General features: G+C 55.5%; 1 protein-coding gene across 2 annotated transcripts in view; it reads left to right on the forward strand.

Annotated features, from left to right (window-relative positions):
• Nucleotides 1-6484, forward strand: part of ALDH3A1 (aldehyde dehydrogenase 3 family member A1) — a 10093-nt gene extending 3609 nt beyond the window's left edge. For both annotated transcript variants that reach the window (XM_032269161.1, XM_032269160.1), the window contains exons 3-11: nt 1107-1338; nt 1855-1940; nt 2262-2470; nt 3271-3388; nt 3986-4127; nt 4790-4956; nt 5362-5461; nt 6014-6144; nt 6233-6484. In XM_032269161.1, the coding sequence (XP_032125052.1) occupies nt 1107-1338; nt 1855-1940; nt 2262-2470; nt 3271-3388; nt 3986-4127; nt 4790-4956; nt 5362-5461; nt 6014-6144; nt 6233-6247 (1200 nt within the window). In that variant the 3' untranslated portion in view covers nt 6248-6484. The remainder of the gene's footprint in view (nt 1-1106; nt 1339-1854; nt 1941-2261; nt 2471-3270; nt 3389-3985; nt 4128-4789; nt 4957-5361; nt 5462-6013; nt 6145-6232) is intronic.
• The last annotated feature ends 6459 nt before the right edge of the window (nt 6485-12943 follow it).

The following is a 12943-nucleotide window of genomic DNA, read 5'->3' on the forward strand; positions in this document are numbered from 1 at the left end:
GTAGAGACGGGGTTTCACCGTGTTGACCAGGATGGTCTCGATCTCTTGACCTCGTGATCCACCCGCCTCGGCCTCCCAAAGTGCTGGGATTACAGGCTTGAGCCACCGCTCCCGGCTTTTTATTTCATTTATTTAAGACGGAGTTTCACTTTCGTCACCCAGGCTGGAGTGCAGTGGCACGATCTCAGCTCACTGCAGCCTCCGTTTCCCGGGTTCAGGCGATTCTCCTGCCTCAGCCTCCTGAGTAGCTGAGATTACAGGCACACACCACCATGCCTGGCTAATTTTATATTTTTAATAGAGACGAGGTTTCACCATGTTGGCCAGGCTGGTCTTGAACTCTTGCCCTCAGGCGGTCCATCCGCTCGGCCCTCCAGAGTGCTGGGATTACAGGCGTGAGCCACGACGCCCGTCCTACTTCTGCACTTTTAAATAAATTGCTCAGGATTTATTTAAACCAGAAACAACAAGGAAACCTACTCTGTTGACTTTACAACTTCTGTGTTGCTCTTCACAGCCAAGTTTATAAGAGACCCGTTTTCTGCCATCTGCACCCCCTCTTCTCACCCCTGCTCCCCTCAGGGCTTCCTGAGCGCCCAGCAGCCCTTGCCCTGCATCCACCGTCAGACAACTCAAGGGCCTGGCTCCATCCTGCCTGCCCAGATCCATCTCCCAGTGCCTGGATGTAGCTCCCCTCCCCCAATCCAGCCCCCCTCCCCGGATTCATTCCCCCTCCCACCGATCCAGCCCCCCTCCCCAGATCCATCTCCCCTCCCTGGATATACTCTCTCCTCTGCCCCATTCTATTCCCCTTGCCTGGATCCCTCTCCTTGCCCATGCCTGGCCCCTTCACCTGCTCTCTCCCCTGGGGCCCCACACATCCAAACCTGCCTGGGCCCGGCTCTGGCAGAAAGGGGTCCTCTCAGACCCACAGGTCCAAGCCTAATCCTGGCTCTGCCTCCTCTGGTGGGACCTTTTGCGGCTACTCCACCCTGGGCTGGGTGGGCGGCCCCCATCACCCTGGCAACTGAGCAGTGGGGCTCCCCACAGCCCCAGCTGCAAGCGGGCCCTGGCCCTGAAAGCTGACTCAGGCTCTGTCGCTACAGAATGAGTGGACTGCCTACTATGAGGAGGTGGTGTATGTCCTGGAGGAGATCGATTACATGATCCAGAAGCTCCCCGAGTGGGCCTCGGACGAGCCTGTGGAGAAGACGCCCCAGACTCAGCAGGACGAGCTCTACATCCACTCGGAGCCGCTAGGTGTGGTCCTGGTCATCGGCACCTGGAACTACCCCTTCAACCTCACCATCCAGCCCATGGTGGGTGCCATCGCTGCAGGTGCGTGGCCCGGCCAGGAAGGGAAGCTGGAGGAGCACCATCCCCCACCGCGGAGCCGTGCCGGGATGGACTCGGGCCTGTGTTAAGAGTCCTGGGGTCAGATGAGGGTTTGCTGGGCCTGTCGCAGGAGGCTGTGCAGACCAAGTTATTTAGCCAGGCCTTTTGGTGCCTGAGGTCCAGCCAGACTCAGTGTCCACACCCGATGATGGAGAGGGCCTGCCTTCCCCCGACTCTGTTAGGGGGCTGGAGCTGCTGTCACCTAATATGCATTCCTAGGAGGGGCCAGAGCCCAACTCAGAGGGGCAGGTGATGCAGCTCTGGCCCGCATGTGCCTGTGTGTGTCCCTGTGTCATGTGCCCGTGTGTGCTCCTGGCACGCCCCGTGGCATGTGTGGGTGCCAGCAACTCTTCCATCCACTCTCCCTAGTGGAGGGGAGGCTTCAGGCGTGATCCTTGGGAGGGCGGAGCCGCTGGGTGGGGAACCCTGTGCACAGGCCTGGCTCCGTGTGCTCTGCAGGGAACGCGGTGGTCCTCAAGCCCTCGGAGCTGAGTGAGAACGTGGCGAGCCTGCTGGCTACCATCATCCCCCAGTACCTGGATAAGGTGAGGTGCTCTCCAGGGCCTCATAACTCCACAGCCACTAACTGCTGAGGCCAGGTCCTTGGGGGCTGAGAAATGGAGAATTCTTAGTCAGGAGCCAAGCTACTGGTGGGGCTGAGGATGGGCCTTAGCAGCTGCCCTCTCTCATTGGGGTAAACAGAGCCCCTGGGTCAGGGAAGGGGGTCTACTGCCAGTTACTGCCCCTTCCCCACGGGGTGGGCTGCTGGGCTGGGGACTGCTGGTCTCGGCCACTGCCCACCCACACTTCAGGATCGAGGAGGGGCTTGGTCTTTGCTGAGCCTCCCCTCTCTCCTGGCATGGAAGGATCTGTACCCAGTAATCAACGGGGGTGTCCCTGAGACCACGGAGCTGCTCAAGGAGAGATTCGACCACATCCTGTACACAGGCAGCACGGGGGTGGGGAAGATCGTCATGACGGCCGCTGCCAAGCACCTGACCCCTGTCACACTGGAGCTGGGAGGGAAGAGTCCCTGCTACGTGGACAAGAACTGCGACCTGGATGTGGCTTGCCGGTGAGAGGCACGGGCCTGCTGGCTGCAGCGGTCCTTACTCTGCCTTCCAGCACACATGACTGCACCTCCTGCTGTGGGTCCGCTCTGAGTAGCACAGACACCCTCTGCTTCGCAGAGCCGCGGTCTGGTCCTTGCAGAAACTTACATGGGGGTGGGGGTGAGGACCACGGGACAGAAGAGGAGTGGGGAGTCCCAGAAAGCTTCCTGGAGGGGGAGAGGTCTAGGCTGAGCGCTGCTCACTGAGTGGGCATCACTGAGGAAGTGCTCCAAGCCGAGGTTGCAGGAAAAGCAATCGTGGGACATTCAGGACACAAGGAACTGTACTGGGTCCAGCCCTCTGCTGGGGCAGGGCAGTCTGAGTTCTGAAGAGCAGGACCAGAGGGGACAAGGGCCACCGCCACTCAAGGTCTGGGGCAGAACCAGTATCTGCACCTGCCGACCCTAGCCAGGACTCTGACCACCTCCATATTCCACCTGTGTGGCCCCGAGAGATGTAGGGGGCTCGAGTGGCAGTGACACCTGCTGTGCAGGGCAACAGCATGATCAGGGAGCACAGAGGCTGACCCCAACAGATGTCTTCTAGAAATTCCCTGCCAGTCCCCAGTGAACGTGATTGGGGCACTGGGTCTTCTCGGTCCAGTGTCTAGAACTGAGCAGACCTCTTGGGAGGACTCACTGGTGGCAAGGTCACAGCCAATGGCTTCTGCTGACCAGAGAGCTCAAGGGTCTGCAAAACGAGATGCAGCTCTTGGAGAAGCCCCAGTACCTCTTGGATTTAGTCCAGTCTGGGATTTTCACAGACGCATCGCCTGGGGAAAATACATGAACAGCGGCCAGACCTGTGTGGCTCCCGACTATATCCTCTGTGACCCCTCAATCCAGAACCAAATCGTGGAGAAGCTCAAGAAGTCACTGAAAGTGAGTGTTGGCCCTTTGGCGGGGTGGGATGAGAGGCTGTAAGGCACAAGGTGGGCATGGCCCCTTAGCCGACTTCCAGGGACTTGTAAACACTGGATTTATTTTCTTCTAATGTAAACATAATGCGAGCTAGGCACGGTGGCTCACACCTGTAATCCCAGCACTTTGGGAGGTGGAGGCTGGAGGATCCCTTGAGGCCAGGAGTTTGAGACCAGCCTGGGTAACATAGCAAGATCCCATCTTTACAAAAAATGTTTTTAAATGATCCAAGCATGGTGGCATGGTGGTGCATGCCATTCTCCGAAGGCTGAGGTGAGGCTGGAGGATGGCTTGAGCCCAGGAGTTTGAAGCTGTAGTGAGCTGTGATTATACCACTGCACTTCAGCCAGGCAACAGAGCAAGACCCTGTCTCTAAGAAAAGTAAAAATGTAATGCACACTTACTATAGATAATTTGGAAAAGATTACAAAGCATAAAGGAGAAAAAAGCTCCACCCAGAATCCCACCATGTGAAGACAGTCACTGCTGGCACAGTGCAGCCTTTGGCCAGGGTGAGGGTCTACGTCCTTACCGGAAGTCCCCTCCTCTTCTCCACAGGAGTTCTATGGGGAAGATGCCAAGAAATCCCGGGACTATGGAAGAATCATTAGTGCCCGGCACTTCCAGAGGGTGATGGGCCTGATTGAGGGCCAGAAGGTGGCTTACGGGGGCACCGGGGATGCGGCCTCCCGCTACATAGGTACGTGATCCCTGAGAGCACAGCCCACCTGCCCAGGCTTCTGGGGTCCCCAGCAAGTTCACAGCAAGTGGGCACAGATACTTGATAAGCAGACATGACTCTGGGATGGGGATAAATTGCTTTCACCAGGGGGCCTGGGGTAGACTCCAGCAGGCAGGAGCTGAGCACAGCCCCTACCTCAGCCTCAGCATCCCCTCTCCCAACAAAGGCCCAGAGAGAGGGCCTCATCTCCTCACCCCTCTGCAGCAGCAGGAGCGGGGACAGCAGAGGCCATAGGAGCCCCAGGTGTGTCAAGCCATGAGGGGCCCCCAGTGCCCAGGCTGTGGGTCACCAGATGGGCCCACTTGGCCCGCAGTTTGTCAAGGAGACAGGAGAATTCTGGCAGGGCATCGGGTGGCTGGTGGGTGCAGTGTCTGCTCCTGGAGGCCGATCTCAGGTCCCTCTATACAGGTTAACCCGCAGTTGTCCCCAGTGGTCTGCCCAGATGGCACCTGGACGCAGGTGGGAGCTATGGGAAGAGCTCTCTGGGCCTGGACCCTGCCCTTTTCCAAGCCTGCGCAGCTTTGCCTGGAAAAGGGTTGGAGCAGGGGTCTAGGTGCTTGCACTTGCCAGTCACGTGGGGGTCTCCACGCCATCTGACTCTGGCTGGTTTCCTGCCTCAGCGCCCACCATCCTCACGGACGTGGACCCCCAGTCCCCGGTGATGCAAGAGGAGATCTTCGGGCCTGTGATGCCCATTGTGTGCGTGCGCAGCCTAGAGGACGCCATCCAGTTCATCAACCAGCGTGAGAAGCCCCTGGCCCTCTACGTGTTCTCCAGCAATGACAAGGTGTGCGGTGGGCTGGGGTGCCCTCCCCCAGGGTCCTGGGGCCCACAGACCTGGGTTAACACTGCAGCTTCACTGTTCTCTGTGTGACCTTGAGTGAGTCACTAGATCTTTCTGAGCTCCTTTTGCCTTGTCTCTAAGATCAGGACAGCAGCATCACCTGCGGGCATTGAATGATGGATCCTTGTCCAGGGCCCTGCACACAGACATGGGGGCGGCTGCCGTCACTCTGCCCATGTGGTGCTGAGGGCCATGCGATCTTTAGGGGGAGCAGGAGACAGCGGCTAGGGCTCTGCCTCCACCAGCTACTCTCCTTGTGGCTCCAGGCTGTGTCCAGGCAGGGTGGGGCAGGGGCCTGGGGTGTCCTGTGGGCAGGAGACTGAGGTCATTGACTGGGTCCTGGTGCAGGTGATTAAGAAGATGATTGCAGAGACATCCAGCGGCGGGGTGACGGCCAATGATGTCATCGTCCACATCACCTTGCACTCTCTGCCCTTTGGGGGCGTGGGTGAGTCTGGGGCTGGGCTTGCTGCCTCCCTGCCTCCTTCTGGGGCTCCCAGGGCTGGGCACACTCACCCAGGAAATTCAGGAGGGGCTGGAGCAGCCTGGCTGCAGCCTTCCACTAACCGCTTCCCCATGTGGGCCTTGGCCTCTGCCGGCCATCCAGCAGCCACACTTAACCTGGGAGCGTAGAGGGCCCTAGAGGTCACCTGGTGCACCCGGCCTGTTTCATGGAGGCCTGAGAAAGGTGACCCAGGCCAGCGGTCACACAGCCATTTAGTGGCAGAGCTGGGATTAGACCCATGGTGGGAACTCCCACTGTTGTCCCCAGCATGGATGCCCTGGGGACACCCTAGGCATTGGCCATCCTCAGGACGCCCAGAAAAGGGGCACAATCTCGGGCTGGGTGCTGAGGGCCACAGCACTTGAGGGAAGGACAGGTGATGGGCTCTGCCCCCCTGTCGCTGCGGTTCTGGGATGCACCTGACAGGGTGGAGAGGGAGGCCTGGAGTGTCCTAGGGGCAGGATGCTGAGCCCAGAGCCGACTTCTCCTCTGCAGGGAACAGTGGCATGGGGTCCTACCACGGCAAGAAGAGTTTTGAGACCTTCTCTCACCGCCGCTCTTGCCTGGTGAGGTCTCTGATGAATGATGAATCCTTGAAAGTCAGATACCCCCCAAGCCCAGCCAAGGTGAGAGAGGGAAGGGGGCTGTCAGGGAGACCGGGCTGCTGGGGACCAGGGCCTGGGAATCACTGCCCTCTCCATGTCCCTCTCACAGATGACCCGGCACTGAGGAGGGGCTGCTCCACCTGGCCTGGCCACACTGTGCCCCATCGGAGTGCGGACCACCCTTGCTGCCTCTCCTGGCCCTGGGAGAATCAATCCTGCAGCCCCAGCCCTGCCCTGGTCCTCTGCTGTCCTGCTAACCTGCGCACACCCCTCTCCCACGTGGGTCCGGGCCTCACCATCCCAAGTCCCCACCCCTTGCTAGACCAATAAAGAGACCAATACAATTTTCTAACTCAGCAAATGCAGGCATAAGGTGCTTCTTTTGCAGCCCTGCACCCACGACCTGTCCCGTCAGATCCCACTGCCCTATCCAGTGTGCTCACTGACGCACCAGCAAGGGCCTCTCATCAGCCCGTGGGGCCTTGTGCCAGGAGGCCATGCATGGTGTCAGGGTGACACTTGTCTTCCTTTTAGACTCGGGGAGGTCAGCTCCATCTCTGGCATGTCCAGCCAAGGACAGGCTGAGGAGGCTGAGCCTTGACGGCACAGTGACTCAGATATGGGGAGCTGACAGGCTTCCCAGATTAGTTTCACTATCTCAGGCAGGGGTCACTTTGTGAGACGATGTGGTAATCAACACAAAACGCTTCGGTGATGTCACACTGCCACTCGTGAGGGCGAAGGACCCGAGGCTGGGCAGCACCAGCACCCACAGCGCCTGACAGCGTGGCGTTGGGCAGTGGCTGGCCCAGAGTCCGGCCCCAGAGGCCTGAGGAGCCAGGACAGGGTCCAGCAAGGGGAGTCTGAAGCTGGGGTTTCTGGGGGCTGGACAGACCCAGAGCCAAGAAGCTTTCCAGCCTGGTCCTGGCGGGTGAGGGGAGGCTGCCGGGGAGACCTACTGAGGCTTCTGTTGAAATTGCCTAGAGTCATTTGTGTTTCTGGTACTGACCCGGCTGATACAGCCCCAGAGCACAGAATCGGCAAAGTTGGGACCAACACCTGGGTCTCCTGCCTCCACACACCCTCTGCCACTTCTTCTGTCCCTCAGAGGAGGGAGCCTGGGGACAGCGGGGCAGTGAAAGGGCCGGTGTGCGCAGGCATCTACAGTCAGGAGACCCCAGTGACACCTGCTTGCAGGCCTGGGGAGGGAGAGACTGGGGGGGAGGAAGAGACTGGGGGGAGGAAGAGACTGGGGGGGGAGGAAGAGACTGGGGGGAGGAAGAGACTGGGGGGAGGAAGAGACTGGGAGGGAGGAGGTGCTGGGAGGCGTAAGCAGAAGTCTCAGGGGAACAAGCCAGCCCTGTTCGGGAGTCACTGGAGCATGGAGTGGACTAAGGGGCATGGGGAGGAGAGATAAGATGCCCTCAGATGTAAGTAACGAGGAACACTTCAAAACAGCAAAATGGCTTGAGGAAAGGACAATTTGTTATCACATATCATAAACAGAAGGCAGCTCCAGCAGCTCGCTCCCATCCCAGGGAGCCCAGAGGCATCATCTCCCTGCCAGCTGGCCTTACCTGGGGCGCTGTCCTCTGGCCTCGAGATGGTTGCACATTCCAAGTTCATACCCAGACATGCCACCCTCTGGTGGGAGAGGGGTCAGTCACCCTTTCTTGTGCTTCTGTTTTGATTGGTGCTATGATCTGAATGTTTGTGTCCCCCCAAACATTCGGATGTTGAAATCCTTGTCCCCAGTGTGATGGTATTAGGAGTTTGGGACCTTTGGGAGGTGATTAGTGCCCTTACAAAAAAGGCCTGAGAGGCTGGGTGCGGAGGCTCACCCCATAATTCCAGCACTTTGGGAGATCAAGGTGAGTCGATTACTTCAGGCCAAGAGTTCAAGACCAGTCCGGCCAACATGATAAAATGCCATCTCTACTAAAAATATAAAAATTAGCTGGGTGTGGTGGTGCATGCCTGTCATCCCAGCTACTCGGGAGGCTGAGCAGGAGAATCACTTGAACCCAAAAGACAGAGGTTGCAGTGAACTGAGATCTTGCCACTGCACTCCAGCCTGGGTGACAGAGTGAGACTCCGTCTCAAAACAAAACAAAACAACACATAGTGATGCCCTGACTCCGCTCCAGAACGTAGAATGAAAATCTCAGGATCCCAGGCATCACCATTTTAAAGAAATTTTCAAAACTGAATTCTGTTAACAAGGAGGGAGGGGAGGGATTGTTCGCCACGCTTGCCCAGTCCAGGCCAGTCCAGCCCCTCAAGGTGACTCCAGAGAAATTCTGGGAAAGGAGACTCAGAGAAGAAGCCACCCTGCTGTCACCTGGGCAGGGCTGGCCCACAGCAGAGGTGGAGCTGAGTCCAAGCCTGGCACCAGCCCTCCCTGCAGCCTTCCGGAGTGTGAGCTGGTGGAGTTCCTTTTTAAACCTTTCTGACTCTTAGTTTGCTGCTATTTCAACACCATTCTAACAGATTGGGAACCAGGAAATGTCGCCCGCTCAGCCCAGAGCACCCCAGCGTGGGGTGAGCAGAGAGGTGGCGGGGCAGTGGAGGGGAGTCTGGCAGGCCGGGAGTGGTGAGGGCGCTGGAGTCAGGGGCCCACATTCAAGGCAGATGATGTGGGGACTGCCTGGGTGGCAGCAGCTGGGGAAGAGGGAACGAGAGTCATTGCAGGTCAGGGTTGGAGCTCAGGGGCCCGGGCCCCACCTTTCCATCAGGCAGGTCTTCACTGATGAGCTCTAAACCCCAGCCCCTCCCTCGTGCCCCGCATGGCACTGCCTGGCTTTGTAGGTAGTTCTTGTGTCACTGTGTTCTCGTGCTTATTGTCCTCCTCTGTCTGTGCAACAGGGGCATTCCAGCTCCTCCACAGTTCCCAGAACACTTCCAGCTCCAGCCGGCGGTCCTGGCTGACATGCTGTGAGCGGAGGTGATCTGGAGTGGCCTCTCCAGTTCTCCCTTCCCTGCATGGGTGAACCTCTAGCCCTGCCCTGAGATGGTGAAGCCTCCGTCAGCTCCTCTCTGGTTGACCTTGTGGAGCAGAGCTCCCCCAACCTCCTCTGTAGCCGCCACCATTCTGAGGTTAACTCATTCCTGCCGCATAACCCTGCAGGCCCTGCCTGAGATGCTCCCATGAAGGCGAGCTCCTGTAGCGCAATCCACGCCTGCTGCCTGCTGGAGGAATGCGCAGGTGGGATCAGCAACGCAGCAGAGACAGAAGCCTGCAACAGCTCGAGAGTCTGCTTTTAGTTTCTCATTTGGGCGAGACTCTGATTACATTTGTTTTGTTTTGAGACAGAACCTCACTCTGTCGCCCAGGCTGGAGTACAGTAGTGCAATCTCAGCTCAGTACAAACTCCACCTCCTGGGTTCAAGCGATTCTCCTGCCTCAGCCTCCTAGGTAGCTGGGATGACAGGCGCCCATCACCACGCCTGGCTAATTTTTGTATTTTAGTAGAGACGGGGTTTCACCATGTTGGTCAGGCTGGTCTTGAACTCCTGACCTCAAATGATCCGCCCACCTTGGCCTCCCAAAGTGCTAGGATTACATACATTTTTGTTTTTTAATCTGAGAGTCTAAACACCAGGAGCAACCAATGGACTGGAGAATGGCAGGCTAGGCTGCGGCTCCTGGACAGAAGCAGCCCCCTTCCGTCAGGCTGCAGCGTGGCATGCAGTGCAATGTGCAACCCAGAAATGTCGCCCGCTCTCCTCGGTGATGTGGGAGTTGTGATGATTCTTGGTCCTTATGTTTTGGACAACAGCAATTGTGTGAAAAGGCTGAATCATAATTGTGCAAATCAATTGTGTGAAAAGGCTGAATCATAATTGTGCAAATATTTATTTTTTCCCAGCCCATTCCTTAGTCCATGTCACGAAAGAAAAAATAGTTGATTAAATCATGGTGTTGGCACTAGACCAAGTCCATTTTTTTTTTAATTGCAGTTTTCTTTTAAATTGAGATCTAATTTGGAAATAAAATTAGTTCAAAAAGGTCAGACATGGGGCCTCATGAATGAAGTAGGAGATATTGTAAATTGTAAGTGTCATACTAACAACACGTAGAAGAAGGAGACGGAAGGGGACAAACAGGAGAGGAAGAGGAAGAGGAGAAAGAGGTGATTGTGATTCTCACCCATCTGCTCTAATTCTTCAGTTTGGAAAACGCAGATAATGTCCTTGGAAAACCCTCAGCTTTCTCTCTTCCAATCTGAGTGTTTGCAACTGCTTCAGCAGCTCCTGATGCAAAGGTTTTGAGGCGCCTCTGTGATGCCAGAGGAGACCAGATGCCCCAGAGCTGTGGTAGCTGTGGCTGGCACTGGGAGACCTTGGCCAGCAACGCTGCTTCCTGAACCTCAGGTTCCGAAGCTATAAATGGGGTCAGTGTGGGGGCTCACGCCTGTAATCCCAACACGGAGAGGCTTAGGCAGGAGGATCAGTGGAGGCTAGGAGTTCAAGACCAACCTGGACAACATAGTGAAACTCTGTCTACAAAAATTTAAAAATTAGCTGGGCATGGTAGCGGGGAGAACTGCCTAGGCCCAGGAGTTCGAGGCTGCAGTGAGCTGTGTTTGCACCGCTGCACTCCAGCAAGAGAGAGAGACCCTGTCTGTAAAATAAAAAATGAAAATAAATAAACTTTAGCAAACAGGCTCACACCCTCACTGCACAGGGCCACTGTGGGGTGAAGGTGGAGGTGAGAAGGCAGCATGTGGCAGCCACTTCCTCTTCCTCCCACCTTCAGCTGGGGCAACTGTCATTTATCAGAGCATTGCCTGTGGGGCCCTTACCTGGGATGGGTGAGGCAACAGAACACACCCTCTTTGATTAGAATATTGTCTTTGTGGTTAATATAGTTTAAAACCTCTGGGCCGTCTTATCCAACGGTGGGATCCTATGAAACTTGTCATCTAAAATCAGTTAATTTCAGGCCGGGCACGGTGGCTCACGCCAGTAATCACAGCATTTTGGGAGGCCAAGGTGGGTGGATCACTTGAGGTCAGGAGTTCGAGACCAGCCTGGCCAACATGGTGAAACCCTGTCTCTACTGAAAATACAAAAATTAGCCTGGTGTGGTGGCAGGCGCCTGTAGTCCCAGCTACTTGGGAGGCTGAGGCAGGAGAATGGCTTGAACCCGGGAGGTGGAGGTTGCAGTGAGGCGGGACCGCACCCCTGCACTCCAGTCTGGCGACAAGCAAGCAAGACACTGTCTCAAAATAAACAAATAAATAAGAAAATCAGATAATTTCAGATGAGATGATGGTGTGGGGTTGGGGGGGATTTGGAGCAATAAAAGGCCACTGATGTCATTGAAACTCATTCATTTATTCATTTACTCAACAAATATTTACGTAGCACCTGCTACATGCTCGCCACTGTTCTAACCTCTAGAGATCTAGAATGAATATAATGGACAGAGGTCAGTGCTTGCATTCAACTGGGGAGAGACAAGCAATAGACGGATATGCAGACCTGACAAAGGCTAAGGCAGGTGAGTGAGAGTGATGGGCAAAGGAGGTGAGGTCTGAGCTGGCAGAGGCATGGGGAGAAGGATCCGGGAGAAGAAGGAACAGTTCTGAGAAAAGGAAAGGCTTGCAGGAGACTGTGGGTATTGAACCGGGAAGTTCGTGGCAGAGGTCAGAGAGTAAGGCAGGGCCCAGAACACATGGCACTTTGCGAGGTGATTTACAGACATGAGGATTTATCCTCAGTACAACAGGAAGCCATCACGACATTTATTTATTTGTTTTTTAGAGCTGGGGTCTTGCTCTGTCACCAAGGCAGCAGTGCAGTGGCTTACGTGATCCTCTTGTCTGAGCCTCTTAAGTTGGGACTACAGCTGTACACCACCATGCCAGGCTAATTTTCTCATATTTTGTAGAGATGGGGTTTCACCATGTTGCCCAGGCTGACCTTGAACTCCTGGCCTCAAGTGATCCCACCGCCTTGGCTTCCTAAGATGCTAGGATGGCAAGGGTTAGCCACTGTGCCTGGCTTGCTGATTGGCTCTATCCAGAAAAAAACCAAACCTCTCATATGTTTATGACAGGAGGTGATTTTGCAACTTGGACAGATACACCCACTGGAAGTTAAGCTTCCTCCTCTCACAGAAACTAGAAGATAGGGGTACATTTCAAAGAGATGACACCCCAGCCCATGAGAAAGACATGTCTAGCTCTTAAAGCTGACAAGAGTCTTATTTATTATAGCTTCTGAAAAGACTTACACACATTTCAAAGAGACAGAACTTACAATGGCATGCTTTGCAAAGTAGGTGCTCTAAGTCAGGGGAGGGGAGAGACATCTGTTTTCAACAGAGAAAATTAAGCTCTTGTTTCTAGTTTTTGAGACAGAGTCTTGTTCTATCACCCAGGCTGGAGTGCAGTGGTGTGAGAACAAGTCACTGCAGCCTCAAACTCCTGGGCTTAAGCGATCCTCCCACCTCAGCCTCCACAGTAGCTGGGACCACAGGCATGTACCACCATGACCAGCTCATTTTCTTACATTTATAAAATATAAGACGGTGTCTCACTCTATTACCTAGGCTGATCTTGAACTCCTGGGCTCAAGTGATCCTCTTGCCTTGGCCTCCCAAAGCACTGGGATAAGGGGCTTGCGCCACTGTCACGCCTCTGATTTTTTAATTTTAACTTTGCCCCAACAGAGATTTTTATATTGGGAATATCATCTGTATGCACAGTGAAGAAGGAACCACAGGGAGCAAGAGTGGAGGAAAGAAGGCCACTTGGGAAGCATTTGCTGGCGCTCAGGCCAGGGATGCGAGGGTGAGAACGCAGAGTTGGAC

The sequence above is a fragment of the Sapajus apella genome, unplaced genomic scaffold, assembly GCF_009761245.1.
Source record: "Sapajus apella isolate SASKATOON/1434 unplaced genomic scaffold, GSC_monkey_1.0 scaffold189, whole genome shotgun sequence".
In the NCBI taxonomy this organism is placed as follows: domain Eukaryota; kingdom Metazoa; phylum Chordata; class Mammalia; order Primates; family Cebidae; genus Sapajus; species Sapajus apella.